General features: G+C 44.2%; 1 protein-coding gene across 1 annotated transcript; it reads right to left on the reverse strand.

Moving 5' to 3' along the window:
- Positions 1-284: 284 nt before the first annotated feature.
- Oat (ornithine aminotransferase) lies at positions 285-20,065 on the reverse strand. The gene is given in 10 exon segments (NM_022521.3): positions 285-1,167; positions 2,749-2,893; positions 3,843-3,956; positions 4,850-4,978; positions 5,703-5,825; positions 7,772-7,899; positions 10,169-10,264; positions 10,468-10,692; positions 13,128-13,362; positions 19,996-20,065. Coding segments are annotated over 9 exon segments (1,320 nt in total). The 5' UTR covers positions 13,327-13,362; positions 19,996-20,065; the 3' UTR covers positions 285-1,006.
- Between the last annotated feature and the right edge of the window lie 3,416 nt (positions 20,066-23,481).

Here is a 23,481-nt window from a genome sequence, read left to right on the forward strand (position 1 = left end):
TATTTGGGGGGCTGAAGCTGAGACAGGAGGATTGCTTGAGTCCAGGAGTCCTGGACTATAGTGCTCTATGTTGATCAGGTGATCACAATAACTTCCGCATCAATATGGTGACCTCCTTGGGAACAGGGCATTCCAGGTGGCCAAAGGAGGGATGAATTGATCAGGTTAGAAAGTTCATCCCCTTTGAAAAACAAGCATCTTATAGGAAGTTATTCCACAATACACACTAGAGAAAACTGAAAGAAAATTTAAATACAAATAAAAAAGTAAATAGACTCACATCACTGTACAGATATGAACTGGTCATAGCTTTATTTAGAATAAAAAGCCTGAAACACACCCAGTGATCTCAATAGGGGATGAAATGCCAGTCATAGGGGTGAAATAATACACTGATTATTACCAAAAGATAAATACAAAATACTCTTTTGGGGTATAAAGAAAAATGAAGCTTTATTCAAAGAAATACTGAAAATAAATGTTTTACAAATTGCAATCAAGCACTTAAAGTATAATTTGGTAATGAATTCTCAGAAACTATATAATACATTCTGCTGTTGGCCAATGCAAAGTGTACTTTAAACTAGTATTTTACATATGCTCAACCCTCAATCATCTTACCATTCATTGATTATAATGATTCAACAGTTTCTTATGTAGTATCTCAGAAAAAAACTTCCAAATACAAAACATTCATGCCAGCAAGGAAGATGTAAAGACACATGTAAATTACGGCAGGACTCTGCAGGCTGTATGCAGATAGATCTGTTTCTCCTTAGAAAGCTCCCACACAGTCAAACTTTAACAAAGAGATGCCTCTCGCTCTCACTCTTGTGTCACGCAGCCACCTGCAGGTTCCTAGGTGTCACTCCACTATGCATCAACTGAAATATATAATACATATTCAAAAAATTGTCTTTTAGGAGACAGACAAGCCGAATCTGCCCATCCCAAGCAGAGTTTCACAAGAGCCCCGTCTGAAGATGGCTCCCCAGAGTTCCTACTCTCAGAAGGACAAGATGGTCTTGTTGATGATCTCCACTGACTCCCGGATCTCATCCTCTTTGATCACAAGTGGAGGGGCAAGCCGGATGATATCACCATGGGTTGGCTTGGCCAGAAGCCCATTATCTCGGAGTCGCAGGCACACCTTCCAAGCGTCACAATCTACAAGAAAATGGTCACAGTATAAACCCAGAGACTAGTATGAACCCCCTGTCAAAGGCACAGCCAGCGCAGCCTCAGTGTCCCCAGTGTCAGGAAAAGAAGCTCTAAGTCGCTGCTTTACTCAAGAGGCTGCCTTACTGGCTTCTTGGCATGTACATAACTAGGTTAGAATGGCATGTTTAGACTACTACAGGCAGAACACCCTTTGCAGTGCTTGGGGCCAGAAAGGCTCCTTCCAGACTCAGGAATTTTGGCATATACAGAAGGAGAGGATGTATTTCAGAAAAGGAGCCTACGTAAACATGAAACTCATATTTCACACTGGCACAGCCTAAAGGTGATTTCACACAAGATTCTTAGAGCACCTGCGTTTTGGTTATGACCTGGCCCCCTGGGGTCAAGTAAGGGATTTTCCTCTGGTGTGAGGGTGTAAGTCAAAATCTTTCAGTTTTGGGAATGCTTCAACCTCTCAGATTAGAAATGCCTAACATGCAACCATGGGGAACTAATGTGAAAGGACTTGGGTAGGAGACACAAAATGAAATGAGGGAATAAGCCAGTCCCCAAATCCTAGGAGCCCTGCACACTGCTGAGATGGCCCTAAGAGCCCTGCACACTGCTGAGATGGGCCTAGGAGCCCTGCACACTGCTGAGATGGGCCTAAGAGCCCTTCACACTGCTGAGATGGGCCTAGGACCCCTGCACACTGCAGAGATGGCCCTAAGAGCCCTGCACACTGCAGAGATGGACCTAGGAGCCCTGCACACTGCTGAGATGGCCCTAGGAGCCCTGCACACTGCAGAGATGGACCTAGGAGCCCTGCACACTGCAGAGATGGACCTAGGAGCCCTGCACACTGCTGAGATGGACCTAGGAGCCCTGCACACTGCAGAGATGGACCTAGGAGCCCTGCACACTGCTGAGATGGACCTAGGAGCCCTGCACACTGCAGAGATGGACCTAGGAGCCCTGCGCCCTGCTGAGATGGACCTAGGAGCTCTGCACACTGCAGAGATGGACATGCCTCCTGAGCATGCACAACTAAGCATTACCACCCAGCAGCAGTTCACAACCACTGAGTACTGCCCAACCCTTCAGTCAGATACTTGCCGTTCCTTTCTCAAAGTTCCTCTGCTTTAAAGGAAGGGCTAACCTAAGAAGACCCAGCAGGATGCCCTGGAGGGTGATAAGTGATGTCAGGCACACAATGAAACCCTGAGCTCCCTTCCTTATTATCAACATCAAAGTGATTCCCTTTATCCCTACTGCTGCTTTTACAACCTCTGCAGGATGTACGAAGTCTTCAAGTGAGGGGAAAAGATTAACAGAAAACAGCCAGGAATTGCAAAGAGCTGTCTAACTAAGAGAGGCAGAAAATAAAAATGTCTGCAAAGAATAAATGCTTGGTCAAATGAGTAAGCATGCCTTCCTGCTGGAAAGCTCTACATTTAAGATAACATTAATACAATCAGGTCAGACTTTGCCTAAATAGCTTGGCCAACTGTCTAATCAACTGTTAGGGCACTGCCTTACCCACGGCGCCTTGAAAGGGCCCTCAGCACAGTGTGCTGTGGATACTACCTTTGGTTTCTCGGATGACGATGGCATTTAGCAACCCTTTCCCTCTCACAGCAGTCACAACATCAGATGGCAGCTTCATGAGCTCCTTTCTCAAGATGGCACCCATCTTGTCTGCGTTTTCAGCAAGATGCTCTTCTTCTAAAACCTGTTTTTTAAAAAATTATACCAATGAGTATCCTAGAGCAACCCATGTAAGGCTCAAGCCAAATGCCCGTGTGATGGGCCAGAGCCTGGATGATGTCATCTTCAGGATGGGCCTGTATTAATTTCTCGTTAAACAGATACAACCTCAGAGCCTTACTTTAGTCACAAATCCATTGTCAATCAGTCTTCATGGCAAACTAAAGATTAAAATTTGCTTAATGCAACTTAAATACACTGTTATTATCTGAACACCTAAATGGACTAAGTATAATCTAGCTTTAAACTGGAATAGAATTGCCTTCCCCCCACCAACACATTACTGTGCCTTACGTCTACTTCCTGGTTTCAAACTTGTGATTGTCCTGCCTCTCAGCTTCCCTAGTGCTGGGATTACAGGTGTGTACCACCAGTCCTGACTTCATTTCTGTCTATGAGGTACTAAGGAATCAAACCCAGAACCTTAGACTTTCACCAAACTAAACCACCAGCCCTCAAATCTGCCATCTGAAGAAACAAAAGGGAAGAAGAGTCAGTGGTCACCTGTAATCCTAGCACTTGGGCAGCTAAGGCAGGAGGATTTCCAGCTGTCTAGCTTGGGCTGTGTGGTAAATTCTAGGCCAATGTGAACTATAATGAAACCTTGACTCACATATAACACACAGACAAACAAGGAAAAAAACAAATCTTGTCATTAAACCAAAGGGGCATAGTAGGTGATCAGTAGCCAGGTGACAGACTACAAACTCAAGAAACCCAGAGGAGTCCAGTCTATTAGGCAAGGCAAAAAGTTACCTTACTATCTGAGAATGCCTTGCCCCTAAAACCTTCTCTCTGTACTTCATGTTCTCTAACACTTGGCAAACTTATTAAGCATACTATGCCAGGACTTAAATTAAAAATAACTTCAACACTACTTAAAGTAGCTATCATTCAGCCATATCCGTTTTCACCTCAAGAGCCGCAATAGCAATTCGGCAGCCTAGTGGGTTGCCGCCATACGTGGAGCCGTGCTCGCCTGGTTTAATGGTCAGCATTATGTCATCATCACACAGCACTGCAGACACCTGAAAGACAAAAACTTCATGTTGCTCCTCATTTTCTCAGCACACCAGGGACACAGATACTTCTATAATGCTGGTACTAAAACTCTGTAAGGCTTCAACCAGGGGTTTACATCTGTCTCCTGACTCTCAATCGTAACCCAAGACAAAGCATTACAAATGCAGTAAACACAATTCAGTGGCACAAAACAATACAGGTGCACATTTAGAACTAAAAGAAAAAAACATTTTTATTATCATTTTTGGCCAAGCATGTCTGTGCACCACTTGTTTGCAGTGTCTATGCAAGCCAGAAGAGGGTGTTGGATCTCCTGGAACTGGGGTACAGATGGTTATGAGCTGCTATGTGGGAGTTGGGAACTGAACCCAGGTCCTCTTGAAGAGCAGCAAGTACTCTTAACACTGAACCATCTCTGCAGCCCAAGCAAAGCTGTTTTTGCAATAAGATAATTTACAGTCCTTTCCAAAATACTCTTACTTATAAAGCAAACTTGGTCATTGACTGCAAGAAGACAATTTAGTCTACTCAGCAGGAACATCTATCCTTCAAAGCCCTTTTATCCCACATCAATTACTGGCTCTGGATGCAAACTCCCCAAAAAACAAAATGCCCCCATCTGTGTGTTCCTTGTACAGGTTTTAGACAACTAGTGATGGCAGTTTCTGAAAAGTGGGAGTAGAAACTTCTGAGGGGAAATGCTTCTGTCCAAATCAATTGCCACAGTGCATCCCAAGGCACACATTCCACTTGGTCAACACTAACCCAGTGGACCACCCAGTGGATCTCTAAAATGTTCCAGGTGGCCTATATCACACGTGGCCAAATCAAACCACCTAAAAGGCATCCCAGTCACAGTCAGCAGAGGAGAAAATAAAAATCAGGGCATTGAACTTACGGGATATAAGCCACCAGAAAGGGCCTTCCCAAGAAGAACTATGTCAGGTCTGACATTCTCATGATCCACAGCTAGCCATCGACCAGTTCTAGCCAATCCTGTCTGTATTTCATCAGCAATAAACAGGACCTGGGAGAGACAACAGGCGGCACAACTGTCATTCTCATGCATCGATGAAACAAAGACAATCCACAATTTCAATCTTCCCACTAAGAGTCATTCTGACACACCCTGTGATCTACAAAGATGTTTTCCGTACCCACACAATCAATGGTATCCTATGAAACCCTGAAGCCCATACCTCCCAGAGGCCCATGTGGCACTGTTCTGCATGGCAGAATGGCACGTATGCAAACATGAAGAGTTTTGCAGAGCTTTAATGGCTTTCATTACACTCTAAGGACAAATTCACATAATTAATGCACATACAATTATCAAATGTTTTCTGTAATTCTCAATAGTGAGCAAAATATACTGTTAGCTGTGGTGGAAGAAAGAGGAGAAGAGCTGTAACTTCTGGAGCAAAGGGACACAAGACAGGGCTTGAACAGGAAACAAAAGAGTGCAAGTCTCCTGGAGGAGAGGAGGGGATCACAGCAAGAGCCTGAGGGCTGCAGCCACAGAGGCCCACAGGACAGAATCTCTCTAGTGTTATCAACACTGAAAAATTAGCATGTTCCTCAGAAGGTGCAAGCATTAGCATGTTCCTCAGAGGGTGCAAGCATTAGCGTGTTCCTCAGAAGGTGCAAGCATTAGCATGTTCCTCAAGCCTTGGAATCCATCATCTAGCCTGTCAGCAGAGTCCAAACAAGTGCAGGCGAGCCTGGCGTCACTGCAAAGTGAGTGGGACAACCTGGTGCCGGGTGCAAAGTTCTCGAACTCCCGTCAGGTATCCTGGATCTGGAACGATAACACCCGCTTCACCCTGGATGGGCTCCACCATGAAAGCAGCAACATTGGGATCCTGAAGAGCACGCTACAAAAGAAACAGGAGTTTTAATAGCTTCTTTCTATTTGTTTGGCAACTGCCTGTTGAGAATTAATTATGAGGGGTGGGAGAGACGGCTTAGCAGTCTGGAATACTTGCTGCTTTCCCAGAGCTCTGCGTTTGACTCCCAGCACCCACATGGTGCATACATACAGGTAGGCAAAACACTCAAAGTAAACAAATAAATCTAAAAAAACAAAGAGGGTGGGGAGAGATGATGATGATGATGAAGCCAGGCATAGTGGTCCACGCCTGTAATTCCATGACTACTGCGTGCTGGGTTACCAGACATACACAATTATGCCAGATTCCCCCTACATTTGCTGACACATAGATGCATTATTGTAAGTAAAACCTAGGTCAAGAGCTAGAGAGAAGGCTCAGCAGCTAAGGACACATCAGCGGGCCCAGGTCCCATTCTCAGCACCCATAAGGCTCACAATTACCATTCAGTGTTGTTCCAGGGAATCCAGTGCCCTTTCTGGCCTCTGTCACCACTACATGCATATGGCACATCTGCATGCAGGCAAACACTCACACCATCAAAACAAACAAACATTAAGGCTATCTTATAACTGCTTGTTTATACAAGATTCCTCAGCAGCAGAACAATTGCCTAGAATCTACAAGGCCCTGGGTTCTTTCCCTAGCACCACATATAAAGTACTACAATTTACAAATCTTTTTTTTTTGAAAATGTATTTATTTTTATATGAGTACACTATAGACATCCGCAGACACACCAGAAGAGGGCATCGGATCCCCATTACAGATGGTTGTGGGCCACCATGTGGTTGCTGGGATTTGAACTCAGGACTTCTGGAAGAGCAGTCAGTGGTCTTAACCGCTGAGCCATCTCTCCAGCCCCAATTTACAAGTCTTAAAAACTTTTTATGGGCCAGGAGTGATATTACGTGTCTTTAATCTCGACATTTGGGAAACAGAACCATGCAGATCTCTATGAGTTCAAGACCAGCCTGGTATACATGCTGTGTTCCAACCCGGTCAAAGGCTTCAAAATGGGAAGAAAAAGAGAAAAGGCAGGAAGGTAGGAAAAGAAAGAAAGCACAGAGAAAACATAGACTCTCTCAAAACACAGAGAGAGAGAGAGAGAGAGAGAGAGAGAGAGAGAGAGAGAGAGAGAGAGATTACCTAGTAATTGAGTAGATAATACTCAAGTACTTATAATCGGAACTGGTTCGCTGGCCTAAGTACTAGATGACAAATGCAGAATTCCCTGGGTTGGAAACTAACTGCCCAGTACTGAGAATACAACTCAGATATCATCTTTTCTTAAGAATTTTCACAGGGGATAGAGTGATGGCTCAGTGATTAAGAGCACTGACTGCTCTTCCAGAGGTCCTGAGTTCAAATCCCAACAACCACATGGTGGCTCACAACCATCTGTAATAAGATCTGATGCCCTCTTCTGGTGTGTCTGAAGAGAGCTATGGTGCACTTATATAATAAATAAATAAATAAATAAATAAATAAATAAATAAATAAATCTTAAAAAAAAAGAATTTTCACAGACTCCTATAATTTTGTTTTGAAGAGCTAGAGGTCAAGCCCAGGACCTCTCACACACTGTTATACCTCTGAGCAACTTCCCCTCCCCTTTTTTTACCGTGCCTGAGTGTTTGCCTACTATGTAAGCATGTATCTGTACCACAAGCATGTCTGTTGCCCAAGGGACCCGTGTTAGATCCACTAAACTGGCATCCAGGAGGTTGTAAGCTACCGCATAGGTGCAAGGAACTGAGCAGAGTCCTCTGCAACAGCAGTATGTGATCCTCCCACTGAGACATCTCTCCAACCCCCTCTTTAAAGTATTTCTAATTCACATACTGAACAGGTAATAATTAATTCAAAATGATCTCCAGTTGCTATGGGTCAAGTGCCACAGCCACCCACAGCCACCCTGAGGTACCGACCTCTAGCGCAGGCAGATCGTTATATGGGATGGTTTCAAAGCCTGGCATGAAGGGTCCAAAGCCATCATAACTGGTCGGATCTGTGGAACTGGAGACTGCAGACAGCGTCCGACCCCAAAAGTTTCCAACTATAAGGAAAGACAAACAATGATTATTCCAAAGAAACCCACAAGTACTACCCTACAAAGGCTTTGGGAAGCCTGACTAAAAAGCCAAATCTTTCCAGTACTTTCTTTACAGTACTTTCCTTAGACCCATTCCAACTGAAGCATTCAAAGCCAGGTTCCTAGACAGAAAAGGCAATATTTACAACAGGAGGGTGAGAAAAAGCATCCAGCATAGACAGTAGCAGTTCCCTTTTGATAACCCAATACTGCAAGCTACCTACTCAACAGAATGCATTTCCAAATTCACTTACAGAAAAGATGCTCAGACAATCCAACACCTTACACGCTGTCTTCCTTGACTTTATAATCCTCTACAGCACTAAATGAAACAGACAGCTGCCTTTCTGTTTTTCTATTAATAAATGTGGCCAGGAGCCAAGCAGGTCAAAGAGTACTCCACGAGAGGGGACAGACAGGTAATTAGCCTGGGAGATGCTGTCCTCAGAGCTTTTCCTAATAGAAAGCAAACATCCGAACACCAACCAGCAAAGCAAACAACTACTTCATTGCAGATGGAGTTAAACTCAGCCATGAACATGATAGTAGCTATCAGAGAATGGGAACTCATTACTCTAAGATGTTGACACCACCTATGCCAGCAGCAACTCAATTACTCTTGCAAAAGCCTCTGTCACCGGAGTCAACCCATCCTTTTCTCATCCACATACAATAAAAAGCACTGATGAAAGCAGAAGCCAAGTGTCCCACTTTCCCTGGTCTCGGGGATCAGCTGGTAGCTCACCCTGCAGGGATGTAGTCTATGCTGTCATTCCAGCCTGTCAATAGGATGTAAAAATATCTTTACACCCTTCGCTAGTATGAGAGAGACTGGGCAATCTATAATAGAAACCATGTTTTGTTTATAATAACCAGCCAGGATGCCCACAACTAAAACACATGATTTTAAAAGGGTAACGTACAGGAAGTAACTTACAGTAACATTCAGTGACTCCTAATGAAGCCAAAGCCACACCCTTTCTAAAAGTTTCAGAAAAGGGGAAACTTTCCTGTTTCTCCTTTTCTGTCTCTTCAATGCTGACAAGAGCCTAACTATACTTTCTCTGATGTGTTAGGCTTTTCCATGCTTTGGTATGGCTCTCCTATCTGCCGCCCAGATGCTCACTGACCATGTGTCTGACCTGCATGCCAGCTCAACACAAACACCAGGGTTTCCTGTGTTCCTCTGCTCCATCCCTCCTCTGGGCAGCTGCAGGATTTACAGCGTGTCTACCCTATGTCCTTGAGCTTTAAAAACAAAATGCTAAGCTATAGAATCATAGCAACATTCCTGCAGATCATAATTTGTCGCCTCAAATACCAATTGCTTCTGACCATAACTTTATTATGCTATAGGATTTATAATTTAACTGTATGTATTCCCCAGACAAAATAAGAATGGATTCTGACCACTAATTCAATACATACTCTTTTTAACTAAAATCGAAACTTTAAAGTCAGAACCTACCACTTGAATATTCCACAAAAATTATCAAAGTCAGATTACACCATCCCAATAAAGTGTACATCTCCTTAACAAGAGCTCAAAATGCATTCCTTCTCAAGGATTCTCAGAAGTGTATGTAACAAGGGCAGCTTCAGGCTTCCTGTTCCTTGCAGCTTCTAAGAATACAGTGCAAGGGCACATTCACTATCAGGACTAAAATCCTGGCCACAAGTCAAGCATGGTGGCACAGACCTTTAGTCCCAGCACGTGAGAGGCGGTAGCAGGCAGATCTCGGTGAGTTTGAGGTCAGTCTGGTCTACATAGTGAGTTCCTGGAAAGCCAGGACTACATAATAAAAGCCTGACTCAAAAAACAAGAAAAAATGTTGGCCACAAATGTTCAATGATACTGTGCTATCTAGGAAACACACAGCCTTCAAAACTTAGCAATTAATTAATTAATTAATTAATTAATTAATGAGAAAACAGGTATGAAGAAAATCTGGTAAAATGTGACATTAAGTCAAATAGCCACTTAGTTTAAGAAGGGAGCACTAAGGAGTCAAGGCAAATTCTCGAGCTAGGGATGTGGCTATGGAGTAGAGCCCAGACTGGCCTCCATCAACTCTTAGACTCATCCCACAGCATCACAAAAGGAAAATCTCATTCATGAAGAAATAACTTAGAAATCTAAAAGGAATTCCCTCATCAGCCTTTATAAAACACTCCATAAATAATGTTTCACGTAAATGACACCATCAATGCTGTAACAATTAAACTCACATACCAGCAAAAACGATCTTTGCTTTGTATTTCTGGATGCCTTTCACGGTGTAGCCCCAACGGCGAGCAAGCTTACACGCAGTCTCTCCGGCCTCCACTCCTGTCAAGGAGAACACTCAGATTTGACTAACGTAAACTATCAAAGACATAAGCTTAGCGTGTGAATCCCAATGACTTGAGACACTAAGGTGGGAAGATTGAAATTCAAGGCCCACCTAGGTGAAATGGTGAGATGCTCAACAAATACAAATGAAGAAACAAACATCGGATTGTTGGGAACTTAGCGAAATGGCGATGTGTTACCTGTATTCATAGGAAGAACTTTGTTGTAGTTGAAAAGCTTGGTGATGTACTCCTCATATTCACCAAGGACATTGTTATAGAAAGCCCGAGATGTTAATGTCAGCTTGTCCACCTGACTCTTCATGGCTTCTATGATCTTTGGGTGGCAGTGTCCTTGGCTGACAGCACCATAAGCACTCAGGAAGTCGAAGTACTGCCTGCCTTCCACATCCCACATATAAATGCCTGAAGTAGAGGGAGGGGAAAGAATGACAGTCTCTGTATGCCACAAGACCCCAAAATGAAGACTGATTTCTTAAGCCCTCTAAACACTGATACTTGATACTCTACTTATTCCTATGCTTAAAATGGTTTGGTGCAAGCCTACTGACTTTGATTTAGAAAGAAATATTAAAGCTATATTTTATCTGACTACCTCTTACACGTACATTTAATAGAATAGTATAAAAAGACTGTAACTCTGTTATAAATTGGGGGGGGGGGATAAACACGTAGAAATATATGCAATAGTGAAAGCATGAAAGCCAATGTGGCGCTCCGCCACTTCCACTCCAAGCATCTAGTCTAACAGTGAAGAAGTTCACTGAGAGACATAAGCTTTGGTGCTGGTTAATCTCAGTGTGTGATGTGATTTTTATTTGCAAGCTTTTTATACTATGTTTATTTAAAAAGAAAGGAAGGAAGGAAGGAAGGTAGGTTGTAACCTCTTTACCAATTTTAATCTCAGGAGCCAAAACTTTGCGTTAACAAAGAAATTACATAAAACAGCAAAAGCTCTTGTAGAGTATAGACTACACCCCAGCATAGAACAGGGGTATTTGCAAACCATATACCTGACCTGATAAGGACTCAGTATCCAGAACACGATGATAAACAACAATAAAAGCCACTAAACATGGTGGCACACAGCTGTAATCCCACCACTGAGGGGACAGAGGTAGGAAGATCAGGAGTTCAAGGGCCACTTGGATTAAGGAAGACTGTTTTTAAAATGGGCAAATGACTTACTAGCACTTTCTTCAAAGACATACAGATGCTAATATGAACGTGCAAAGATGTACAACCCATCACCAGCCACGAGAAACATGCAAATCCAAACAAGGAGTCGCCATTTCATACTCGTGTGCTTATAATTTTAAAAGAAAAGACAACGGGGCAAAGAGAAACGGTTTGGAACCCGCATACCTTGCTAGTGGACAGGTAAAATGGTACACCTATGGCTGGATGTGGTATGAAGACCTGGAATTCCAGCACTTAGGCAGCTGATGTTGGATGAGTGCAAGAGCAGCTGAATTACATAGTAAGAGCCTGTCTCTCTACCAATACCAAAAATCAAACAAAAACAGTACAGCTGATCTGAAAAAAGTCAATAATCCTGAGCTGGGGAGATGGCTCAGTGAGTAGGCACAGCATGAGGACCTGAGTTTGAAAAAAATCTAGGCATGGCCACACGTCCCTGTTACCCTGGCCTTAGGTGCAGAGACAGGCAGATCCCAGGACTTCACAGGCCAGCCAGCCTAGCCAAAATGGTGTGCTTCATGTTCCCAGAGAAACTCTGTCTCAGGAATAAAGCAGAACCTGATAAAGGCAGACACCCAACTTCCTCTTTCACTTCTGCTCAGGCATGGGACACGGACCTGGACGCACACACGCGCGTGTACACACACACACACACACACACACACACACACACACACACCATTCAGGTATTTTTATTTGGTTTTAAAGTTGGCAGTTCCCCTAACTAGCTAATCACAGAGTTACCACATGACCCATCAATCCCACTCCAGAGATTAATTCAGGCAGTGCCAAACTTTAAGAAACACTGGCTTACAGGGCTGAAATACTTAAGATGGAAAGAGTGTTACAATAAAGAAATATTGGCTCAGGGAAGGAGAAAGAGGAGGAGGAGGGAGAAGGAGAAGAAGAGAAGGAGAAGAGGGGGTGAAAGGAGGAGGAGGAATATGAGGAGAAGAGGAAGACAAGGGGGATGAGAAAGAGGAGGAAGAAGGAAGAGGAGAGGAAGAAGAGAAAGGGGGAGGGGATGAGAAGACCTACTGCTCCTGTTGACCTACAGACAACTGAACCAACAAGAATGAATTCTAAGGTTCCTCTTTAACTAAGGACACAAAAGAAAACTGGATTCCTGCTGTGCTTCTGTTAGCTTCCGGGTCCTGATAATTACCTGTGTATAAAAGATAAAGCTCCTGGGGACTCTAAGAGGAGTCACACTGGGCATCTAGAAGTAAAGAGCTAGAAAACAGGATGTACATGGGGCCAGGGGGGCAGAGGGAACCAACAAAGAAAAGCCTCAGCTATCTGGGGGAAGAGGAAAGAAACATTTTAATGTCATCATAACATTTTTATTATTAGAGTTATAAATAAAATAAAAACTAATTTAAAATACATTAGTTTAATGTTAAAATAAAAGCTAGTTTTAGAAGACTGTCAGCGATGTCACATTCCCATTTCCTCTGCAGTCCCCATCTAAGGCTCCCACGGCAGACTGGTGGGCACAGGTGCCTTAGTCACTTAGAAAACCTCAAAGGAGCCCTATCTGCAACAGACATTCAGTGAGGCTTGGACGTGAGAAGTACAAAACAACCAATTCTGACAATGCATTTCAAACGAATGTGGGGGTGGACTAACCCAAAACATACCTTTTCCTCTCTCCAGGGCTACAGGTAAAGGATGGTAATTGTGTGCACCATATTTAGATTCCCGTTCAAAAATGTACTCAGAGGATGGTGGGCCTTGCTCTGTCTTCTTCGTTGCAACAGATGTGGCAGAGGCGACTGAGGTGCGGAGTCCTCGACGCAGAGCGGCAACAGTCTGCAGACTTGCTAGTTTGGAAAGCATTGTGTGGGTCCTTCAGGAATGGAAGTGCAGAGAGACCTGTCCAAAGTAAGGAGAAGGTGCTGAGAGTGGGAACCTTTCCAGAGTCAACTCGCGTCTGCTCACCAAGTAACTGCCGAGCTTCCGCTTCCGCACAGTCGGGATCCAGCCTTATCCTACCAGACGTGCAGGGTCCAGGGCAGATATCAGAGGCAGGGCGCCAAGTCAGATGCCACAGCTGCATGCTTGCCGGTCATGTGAGTCACGGGGTAGAAAGCAGGGGCTATGAACCATTCTGTACTTTTTTTAAGCCCAGGGTGGTCTTTAACTCTGGGTTCAAATGACCTTGTGGAGCTGGGACCACAAGCAGCACCTTATCCTCTCTCAGCCCTCAGGGTCCCACCTCTATTCCTTATTTTGTATTTTCAATCATTCTGGTATGTACATAGTGATATTAAACAATTAATGACAAATGTCATTTTAACCTAGATGAGGTAATCCCAGGATTTAGGAGGCAGAGGAAAGATGATCAACATGAGTTCCAGTCTAGCCTGGCCTACATAATAAGTTCCAGACCAGCCTGGGCTACAAGTAGCCTCTATCTCAAAATAGAAAGAAGGTAGGAGGCGGGTAGAGAGAGAGCTAAAGAGATGGCTCAGTGATTAAAAGGATTTGCTCCTTTTGCAGAAGACCTGGGTTCATATGTCAGCACCCACATGATGACTCCCAACTGTCTGTAATTCCAGGGCATCCAACACCCTCTTCTGACCTCTACAGGCACCAGACACCCACGAGGTGTGCATATATACATGCAGGCAAACATTTAGTACACAAAAATAAAATACAACTTATATATATATATATATATATATATATATATATATATATATATATGAGAAAAAGTAACTTTTAGAGACTGTAAAGAGTTTAACACCCAAACTACACAAGGAGATCTGTCACTTGGTACAGATATCTAAAACATGAGTCAAACTCCGCATAAACAAAGGTAAAACGATTTGCTTTGCACTTTGTTAAGAGTCTTGAGATATTACAGCAAATATAACAAGTGACTCAGAAGGAATCTATTTTGGTAGGATGGCTATTTCTATAACCCAGCCACCTCCCCTGCCACACAACACATTAAAAAGGGATCAAAAGGGGTTGGGGATTTAGCTCAGTGGTAGAGCGCTTGCCTAGCCCTGGGTTCGGTCCCCAGCTCCAAAAAAAAAGAAAAAAAAAGGGGGGGGGGGTCAAAAAAATCAACTGTTTAAAGGAAAAAAAAGCAACAATTGGGACCAGGAGAACACAGAGAGATGAACAGCTAGGTGGGGTAGAAGCAATCCCGAGGCACTTGCTCTGTTTACAGCTAAGTGGGGATATGAAATCCTGGGCACATGGGTGTTTACTCGAACTACTTATACTTCAGGATCAAGCCAGTCCTAAAACCCTAACGGTGCTCCCCGACTTCTGTGTACACAGCTCACCGTGAGATCAAGGTGAGAGCTACAACATGTAAAAGCACATACAGGTATCCTGTCTGCAAGCAGAGGGGGAAAGCATTCTAGGTAGATTCTAGACTAGGAGGAAGTTACCAAAGGCCAGGCACCCTTGGAGTATCTATAGCTACTCATTTCTTTCAAAGACAAAGAGCTAATTCATGTTTCAGCAGAATTTTCCAACAAGTCAAACCATGCATGATCTTCACAGTCTTGACTGCGATGCCAGATCAGCCAGGCATGGGACTTGGCTAACTTCTCTTTCAACTTGGCTCTCACTCCACACTCCAATCCAGTGAGGTTCAGGAATCTGCAATCACTAATCAGATCCCACAGCCCTGTCTTGCTTGCCAAAAACTTGCCACTATTCTTCCTTCCCACGGTCCTGACTAGAGTGCAGATTTAAAACTCAAGATCTAGAGACTATCTTGAGGGGGTCCAAATGGTTCCAAAAATAAAAGACACAACTATATACGTCCCTAAGGAAAAGGTCTGTTATTTCCGCAGTATTTTTCTCTCAAACTAACAAAAGCAAAGCGAGAATCGCTAGACTGGAAATGGCAGCTGACAAAAATGTTTAACTGTACTACAAAGAACCAGTTCCCCTCACCACCATTAAGTCTGAGATACCAACTTATCATTTCTTTCTAGGCTGTTTACAAGCTACACAGTCGATCCTATTTGAACCACTGAAAACTTAAACTGGCATTAACTTCTGCCTGGCGAATATGCCTAAAATGTGCTATCTCAGATGCTCCTTAGTGGATGCACCTAGATACATACAAGCGAAACACTCATACGCAAAAAAGCAAATCTTTTAAAGTTAGGTTCAGTTTTTATGTTTTTTATTTATTTATTTATTTATTTATTTATTTATTTATTATATATAAGTACACTATAGCTGTCTTCAGACACACCAGAAGAGGACATTAGATCTCACTACAGATGGTTGTGAGCCACCATGTGATTGCTGGGATTTGAACTCAGGACCTCTGGAAGAGCAGTCAATGCTCTTAACCACTGAGCCATCTCTCTAGCCCTAAACAAATCTTTAAAATAAGTTTCTATTGACATAGCAAGGCGTTTTAGGACATGTCTAACTAAGAAAATAAAATAAGATTTTAAATATATATATATATGTATGTATATATATGTATGCATATGACGTTCAACTACGAAAAAGAGTATTAGGGAAAACTGTTAAGGAAAGAAACAGAAAAGTCACTGTGGCTGTATTTAACTATTCTCTACTTTCTACAATGACCATAAATTGTACTCATGGTCAGAAACACTGAAAATGAACTTGGACCTGGGTCTGAGTTGGTTGACAGAGACCAGACAACAAGCAAAGTCAAATTAAAAGAAAGGACCAGGTAAGCTTTGCGAAAACAATGTGCTGTAAAGAGAAGTGCTGCCAGGAAGTGCAGCCTTGGGTCCCCCAGGTCACCTGCTCATAGGGAAAGGCTCAAACTTTAAAATAAAAGCTACTCTCATACTTCTGCCAACAAAGCCTGCAGCTGTGATTTTTTTTCCCAAGAGACAAAAAAACACTAAAAAAAAAAAAAACAAAAACAAAAAAAACTGGTTATTGAAAAAAATCCTAAAAATGCTTTTAACGGTGTAGTTTTACAGGTTGCAATAAGACAGCAAGTGACTGTAGATGTGGGTTGGGGGGGTTGGGGGGGCTGTAAACCCAGCATTGGGGGGGAGGGTGGGCTGAGACACGAGGGTTTCCAGTCCAAGGCTACATTCAGCTGACTCAAAACAAAATAGACTGCAAAGATTATCTAAACTGGCTTATCTCAATTTACACAGCTAGAATCTATCTATTTATCCCCTCAATTTCATATAGAATGATGATAATCAGTAACATAACAGAACCATTCAAAACCTGAGTAATATTCTCAGGTTCTCTGGATATTTAACCTAACTGGGAAAGGCCACAAGTTTCACAAACCATGACATACCAGAATCCAGTGCACACATTTCTATTAAAGAGCCTCTGTGTTCGAGCTACTGAGCTTGGTACCGTATGAGAAATATTAGAACAAAATTAAAGAGGGCTTTAAAACGGCCACCAACAACCTTCTCTTTCAAAGGAGCTCGGGAAATGGTAGAGGTATTATAGAAAATCCACGGTGTTTCACAATCCAGATTTAAATTCAGTCTGTGGCTCTGCCGAATGTGCCACTCTTCCTGAGCTTTGATGGGGTTGAAGCCATTCACGGTGTCTTGAGGAGTCCATGTTAAAGCCCTGGGTTTAGCACAAAGGAGCTATTCATTGCGTTCTCTTCTGCTCGAAGTTCATAGGAACACTAGCCAAGTTCTACAGCTTAAAAAAAAAAAAAAAAAAAAAAAAAAAACACTGGCAGGGTTCTTGTTCAAACTGGATTATTTTTCACTAAAACAATAAAAGTGAAGTCCTGGGGGACTAAGGATCAGTTGGTAAGTTCTTGCCTAATATATATGAAGCCTTGGGAACCATCTCCAGCACCAAATAAGCTAGAGAAGCAGAGGCAGAAGGATCAGGAGTACAAAACCATCCTTGGATACACAAGAGGTTAGAGGTTGTCAAGCATGCTGATATCTGCCTTTAATCCCAGCACTCTGAAGGCAAAGTCAGATGGATCTCTAGGGGTTTGAGGCCAACCTGGTCCTACCTAGTGAGTTCCAGCTCAGCTAGGGCTATAAAGTAAGACCTTGCCTTAATATTAAAATAAAATAAACAGCAAGACAAGTTTCAGTCAGACAAGAAAATTACCTACTTACGAGATTACCATTAACTACTGACTTTCTTCTGTGAATAAAGACTATGCACATAATATTTTTTCTACCTTCTCCCTTTGAATTTACCATGCAAGTCCCTTCTAAACACTCTCAGAATGCTGCAGACTTTTATCACAGATCCTAACACTTCAGACACTTGTTTTTAAGCAATCCAGACTGTGAAACTTAAGCTTGTAAAAAGGAGTAATCAACCACATCTCAAAAATCGCCTCCCCTGGGTACCCGCCTTCTGCTGGCACTCTCTTGCCTGGCAAGAGAACAAGATCCTTACTGAACACACAATTCCTGAAAGAGGCGAGGTGGCAACCAGACAAGCCAGGTCATGAGGCCACCTATCCTGCATCAAAGTAACTCCGTTCTGAGAGACTGCCTCTCTGTCCTCCTGTGCAAGCTCATCTTTTCATCAACGGCTCAGAGTTGAGGACAACTCTGTCTGCAAAGTGAGTCTGGGACAGCCGGGGCTACCCAGAGAAACCCTGTCTCAAGAAACCAAAAAAGACAAGTAGATTAGTTAGACAGATGGGTGGATGGATGGATGGATGGATGGATGGATGGATGGATGGATGGATGGGTAGATGGGTAGATGGATGGATGGATGGATGAATGGATGGATGGATGAATGGATGGATGGATGGATGGATGGATGGATGGGCGGGCGGGCAAGTGGGCGGGTGGGCGGGTGGATGGCTGGGTAGATACAATGATGTGTTGTCAAACACATTTTATTATTTATATTTACTATTTATCTACTATTTATATTTAGCAGATATAGGGGCCTAAAAATGAAAAATGACAGGCCAAGCACTTTGAACACCTAATGTTTCATTTCAGGCCACCATTGTTCCTTCCCCATCGGCCCACAGGAATATTTCCACAGTACAGTTCCCATTAAGGGCTGCATTTGGAAGAATTTGTTTAGCCTGCCTTATTAAATAACACTTTCCCAAATTACTCTAAAAGAATCGTCAGTGTAAAGTCATCCAAAAGCCATTGAAAATACTCAGCTTGAGAAGTAAATTTGGTTTGGCTATTGTTAAATATTTACTTTTCTGAGGTAACCATTCACAAATACAGCCCTTATTTTTTTGAAGTTCTGTCAACATAAGCTTTGTTTTATGTAACCAATATTCTGGCTAAAATTCACCTCAAGTGCGTCACTGGCAAACAACTAAAGTAACACTACTGGGAAAGGATTGGACCAACTACACCACACCCTCTGCACACCTCCAAATCACTGTCCATTCATTACTATTTTTTGAAGTATAGAGTTTTTGGCTCATCCTCAAGACCTCAGCAAAGTGCATAAAATACATCAATTAACCATAATAAAAGCAGACTATGGAAGGTAAATATATGAGACCGGGGGGAGGGGAGACGCCTTTAAAAATATGTAGTAATTAAAGATTTAGGGGCTGGAAAGATGGCTCAGCAGTTAAGATCACCCACATTCTTCTTGCAGAAGACCAGAGTTTGCAGAAGATCCAACGCCCACATTACCCGTGGCACAACTATCAAGAGTGGCTCTGGGGATACTGGATCCCTCTGGCCTCGGATGGCACATTCATTCATGATCACACACACACAATCTAAAGTACGTTACAGGGCACATAAAATTAATTTACCTACAGACACTGACAATCTGAATGAGAAGAAAATTTAGAGTGGAGAACCGGAGGTTATTCAATTGGAAAAGCCATTTCATTCCAAAATCACTCCTTGTCCCTTAATATATCTTGACACATCTACAAGGTAAATGTACTCCCAGGCATATTGTAGGCCTGAGGCAAGATTTGCTGGCAGCCAGAGCTCCCCACAATTAGGCTGGAATTTACTGAGGTTCAGCATAGCATGCTAGAGGCCTAAGGAGGGGGTCTACGTGCAGAAAGCCCTGTGGGCCAATCCCTAGCCACCATCTCATCATAATGTGCACGTCACTTCCTCAATCCTCTTACTTGGTTTAGGACTGGAGAGAAGTAAGCATTGGGGAGGGATGGGCATGATATGCCACGAGATGTAGAAGCTGCCCAAGGAACTCGGGCTGGGTCCGCATCAGCGCCCCCTCCCGGTGACGTGGTCACAAGTTCACAGCTCTGTCCCCAGGGATCGGGTGCCCAAGGATCGGATCCCCCACAGCCAAGCTGCTCGAGGTGCCCCGCGCTCGCAACGCCGCCTTCTCAAAGCCGAGGCCTCCAAGGCCCTATCCACACAGCCGAGTCTCCCGAGCCGTGCCTGGCAGGCGGCCGTTCCACATCTCCCGCCTCTCGTTCCCCGCCCGTCCTCTAGCCGAACCCGCCCCACCCCGAGCCTGCACCGCGCCCTAGACCCAGAGATCCCAGCATTGCCCCGGTGGAGACTCCGGAACACCGAGAGTCCGGGTAGCTCCGGCCCAGCCCCGGCGCGCACGTAGTACCTGACAGCGTCCGCTAAGCGACACTGACTGTATTTCAGCCACGAAGCCCGATGTGGCAGCCCGGCGCGTCAGGCTGTTTAAGACGACGTGTCTGTCCCGCCCCCGCCCGTTCTCTCAGTTCATTGGCTATGGCGGAGGGCCGCACACCAATCATAAGAGGCTCACCCTCGCCCCACCCACCCGGCCTTGATCCTCCGGGAGCCAAGATCTGCTGCCTTCCCCAAGTGCGCAGTCTGCTTTTGTGCCTGCTGCGCTTGAGCTCTGGCCTGAACTTGGAGCAGTCCGCTTTCTTTTACAGGAAGGGAAACGGGGGCCCGAAGGACTGGTGGCCTCTCACTGCGTTTCTCTAGCCGAGGGACCCTCCAAAGCCTTTCCTGAAAGAGCCTCTTGGGAGCAAATATCATATCTTAAACCCTGAACCCTCACTACCAAAATGGCAAAACAGCTTACTGATGCTTCTAATATCATCTCTGCGGCTGTAAACGCTGCCCAGATGTTAGTAACTGTTGTTATTAGTGGTTGGAAATGACAGCTACACAGTACAGACTTGCCTGCACTTCCTCCACTACCGTGATTAAAACTCAAAACCCGAAAAGGATATTGCAGGATAAACAGAATCAGAAGTCACTTAGGTATCATTTTGTCTATAACACTCATAATAAGTCATAAAACATGCAGAGAATAGAAGAGTTAATCTAGTCCAGTGCCAAAAGCTGCAGGCCACAGAGGACCAGTTATGCACTACCCTATAGTGATGCTTCAGGGTCAGCCAGAAAGATTTCACACTCCAAGTTGGAATGAACATGTGTGGATAAGAAAGTACAAGGATGGAGGGACTGGCACATCAGAGAGAGCCACTCTAAGTATCCAGGGCTAGATGTGGGGTTTCTAGAAGCCAAAAGAGAGAGGAGTTTGAGGAAGGACTACTTGGAGGGAGCTGGGTACTAAGCTTCAAAGTTTCCTCCATGCTTCTCATGGATTGAAGCCACTAAGAGTCCAGAAGCCTAAGGAGTTTGTTAAGGCAGGTGATAGTGGTGGTGGCATACACCTTCAATCCCAGTACTTGGAGGCAGAGGCAGGGAGATCTCTGTGAGTTCCAGGCCAGCCTGGTTTACAGAGGAAGTTCCAGGACAGCCAGAGTTACACAGAGAAACCCTGACTTGGAGGAGGAGGAGGAGGAGGAGGAGGAGGAGGAGGAGGAGGAGGAGGAGGAGGAGGAGGAGGAGGAGGAGGAAGAGGAAGAGGAGGAGGAGGAAGAGGAGGAGGAGGAGGAGGAGGAAGAGGAAGAGGAAGAGGAAGAGGAAGAGGAGGAAGAGGAGGGGAGGAGGAGGAGGAAGTAGTAGTGTAGGCACTTGCCAGGCTCGGTGGATCTAATACAAGTTACAGTCATCTGATAAGAGGAAACCTGAACCAAGCAAACATCCCTATAAGACTAGACTGTGGGGGGCTGGGGATTTAGCTCAGTGGTAGAGCGCTTACCTAGGAAGCGCAAGGCCCTGGGTTCGGTCCCCAGCTCCGGAAAAAAAAAAAAAAAAACAAAAAAAAAAAAAAAAAAAAGACTAGACTGTGGGCAAGAAAGAAAAGACAATTCCCACAGACTAGCCTCCCTAGACTCAGAGCAAGAACAGAAAGAGAAGGAAAAGAAAGCAGGACGGGAAAGAGCTGAGGAAATGGTTCAGCAGGTAAAGTGATTGTTTAGCAAGCATGGAGAGACCAGAGTTCAGATCCCCAGAGCCTACATAACTATGCTGAGTGGGCATAGAGGCCCATCTGGAAACCCAGTGTTCAAGGAGGTAGAGACAAGAAAATTCCTAGAGCTCTGGGTTCAAGTGAGAGGCCCAGACTCAATTAAATAAATACGGAGGAGGAGTCAATCGTGCACCCACAGTCATGCAAATGCTGGTACAGGAACACGCCAGACACATCTAAAGACAAACAAAAAGAGACCAAGCTAGAGGGAAAATAAAAGACATTCAATAGCCATTACAGGGAATGTCTTAGTTGACCTGGTCAGTAGGGGCAGAGGTAGTGTGGGCTCAGAGACAGTGTGTGAATCCAATATCCTCAGAAGCACTGAGCAAGCCTCCCGGGCTCATCCTGTCCTTGGCTAAGGTTATTTTCCCAGATCATTACTATAATGACCATTGCCCTCTGGAGTTCATTATTATGAGCCGGTGACTTTGGTTTTTTCTTTTTTTAGTAATTCCTTTGATATCACCTACTCAGTATGTTCAACCTCCTGGGGGGTTGGCCCTTCTTTCCCTGGGGTCAGAAAAGAACTGTTTCTTTGTAGTTCTGCTCTGCAAACCAGGACAAGTGTGTAAATCCAGGGCCCAGGGACCTTGTAATGCCTTGGCAAGCGGGAGCAGCTGAGCTCATCAAGAGAGCTAAGGGTAACATCAAAACATGTGGCAATCCTTTTGGACTCACAGGTAGGGTGCTCTTTGATGAAAAGGTTTTCATAAGCGAGAAACCTCTGGGAATGTCTGAGTTTTATCACTTCTCACTTATCAGAGAACGGCACTGGGTACAAAGAGCATGATAAAAATTTATGGTTTCCCTCCTACTCCATTTTTTTTTTCCCATCACTAATTGTAGCCAAGAAAGAACAACGTGCACCTTGGAGGAGCCTTTTCCCACAGAGAAATGAGAGCTGTTCTGACTGCATTTGCACAATCTAAAAACACAAAGAAGGGTCAGAGCCTACATGACGGGGATTGTAGAGTCTTGACCAACAGATTCGAGCAAATAGTTCTACGAGAAAACCTAGTGGTAAAGCTCCTGCAGTGCTCCTGTGCCCACGGACACTGAAGTGGCAATCACGGAGCCTGCATAGGTCAGCATTAGTCCTCTGCCATATACGTGATTGTTGTTAGCTTGGCGTTCTTGTGAGACTCCCAAAAATGGGAGTGACGGCTGTCTGACTCTTTTGTCTTCTCTTGGTACCCTTTTCCTCCTACTGTGTTGCCTCAGCTAACCTTGATATGAAGGTTTGTGCCTAGTCTTATTGTATCTTCTTAGCTGTGTTCTGTGGATATCCCTGGGAGGTCTGCTTTTGTCTAAAGGGAAATAGAAAAGGAGTGGATGGGGAGAAGGGACTGGGGTGGGGTGGAGTAGGGTGAGGAATGGGAGAAGACGGTGGGGGCAGGTAAACTGATCAGGATGTATTGAAAACCAAACCAGCCAAATAAATAGAAACCATCCTACGAAGAGATAACCAAGATCCAAGTTAAATCCACAAGTTAGTTTGAGAAAGGTCCCTCGAGTGCTGTTAGCACCTGACTCTATGGGAAGTTTCATATCTGATGAACCCATACGAAAAGGAAGGGAAACAGACATTGGGAAATGCTCCTCCCTCCGATTGTTATGAACTGAAACCTTGCAAATTTGATTTCCTCCCACACGGAAAGGGGATGAATCCTTTGGTTTCTGAAGTAGACAATGCTCAATATTTATTGATCAGAAAAACAGCTGGGTTTGCCGGAC

This window comes from Rattus norvegicus, chromosome 1, assembly GCF_021556685.1.
Source record: "Rattus norvegicus strain SHRSP/BbbUtx chromosome 1, alternate assembly SHRSP_T2T, whole genome shotgun sequence".
In the NCBI taxonomy this organism is placed as follows: Eukaryota; Metazoa; Chordata; class Mammalia; order Rodentia; family Muridae; genus Rattus; species Rattus norvegicus.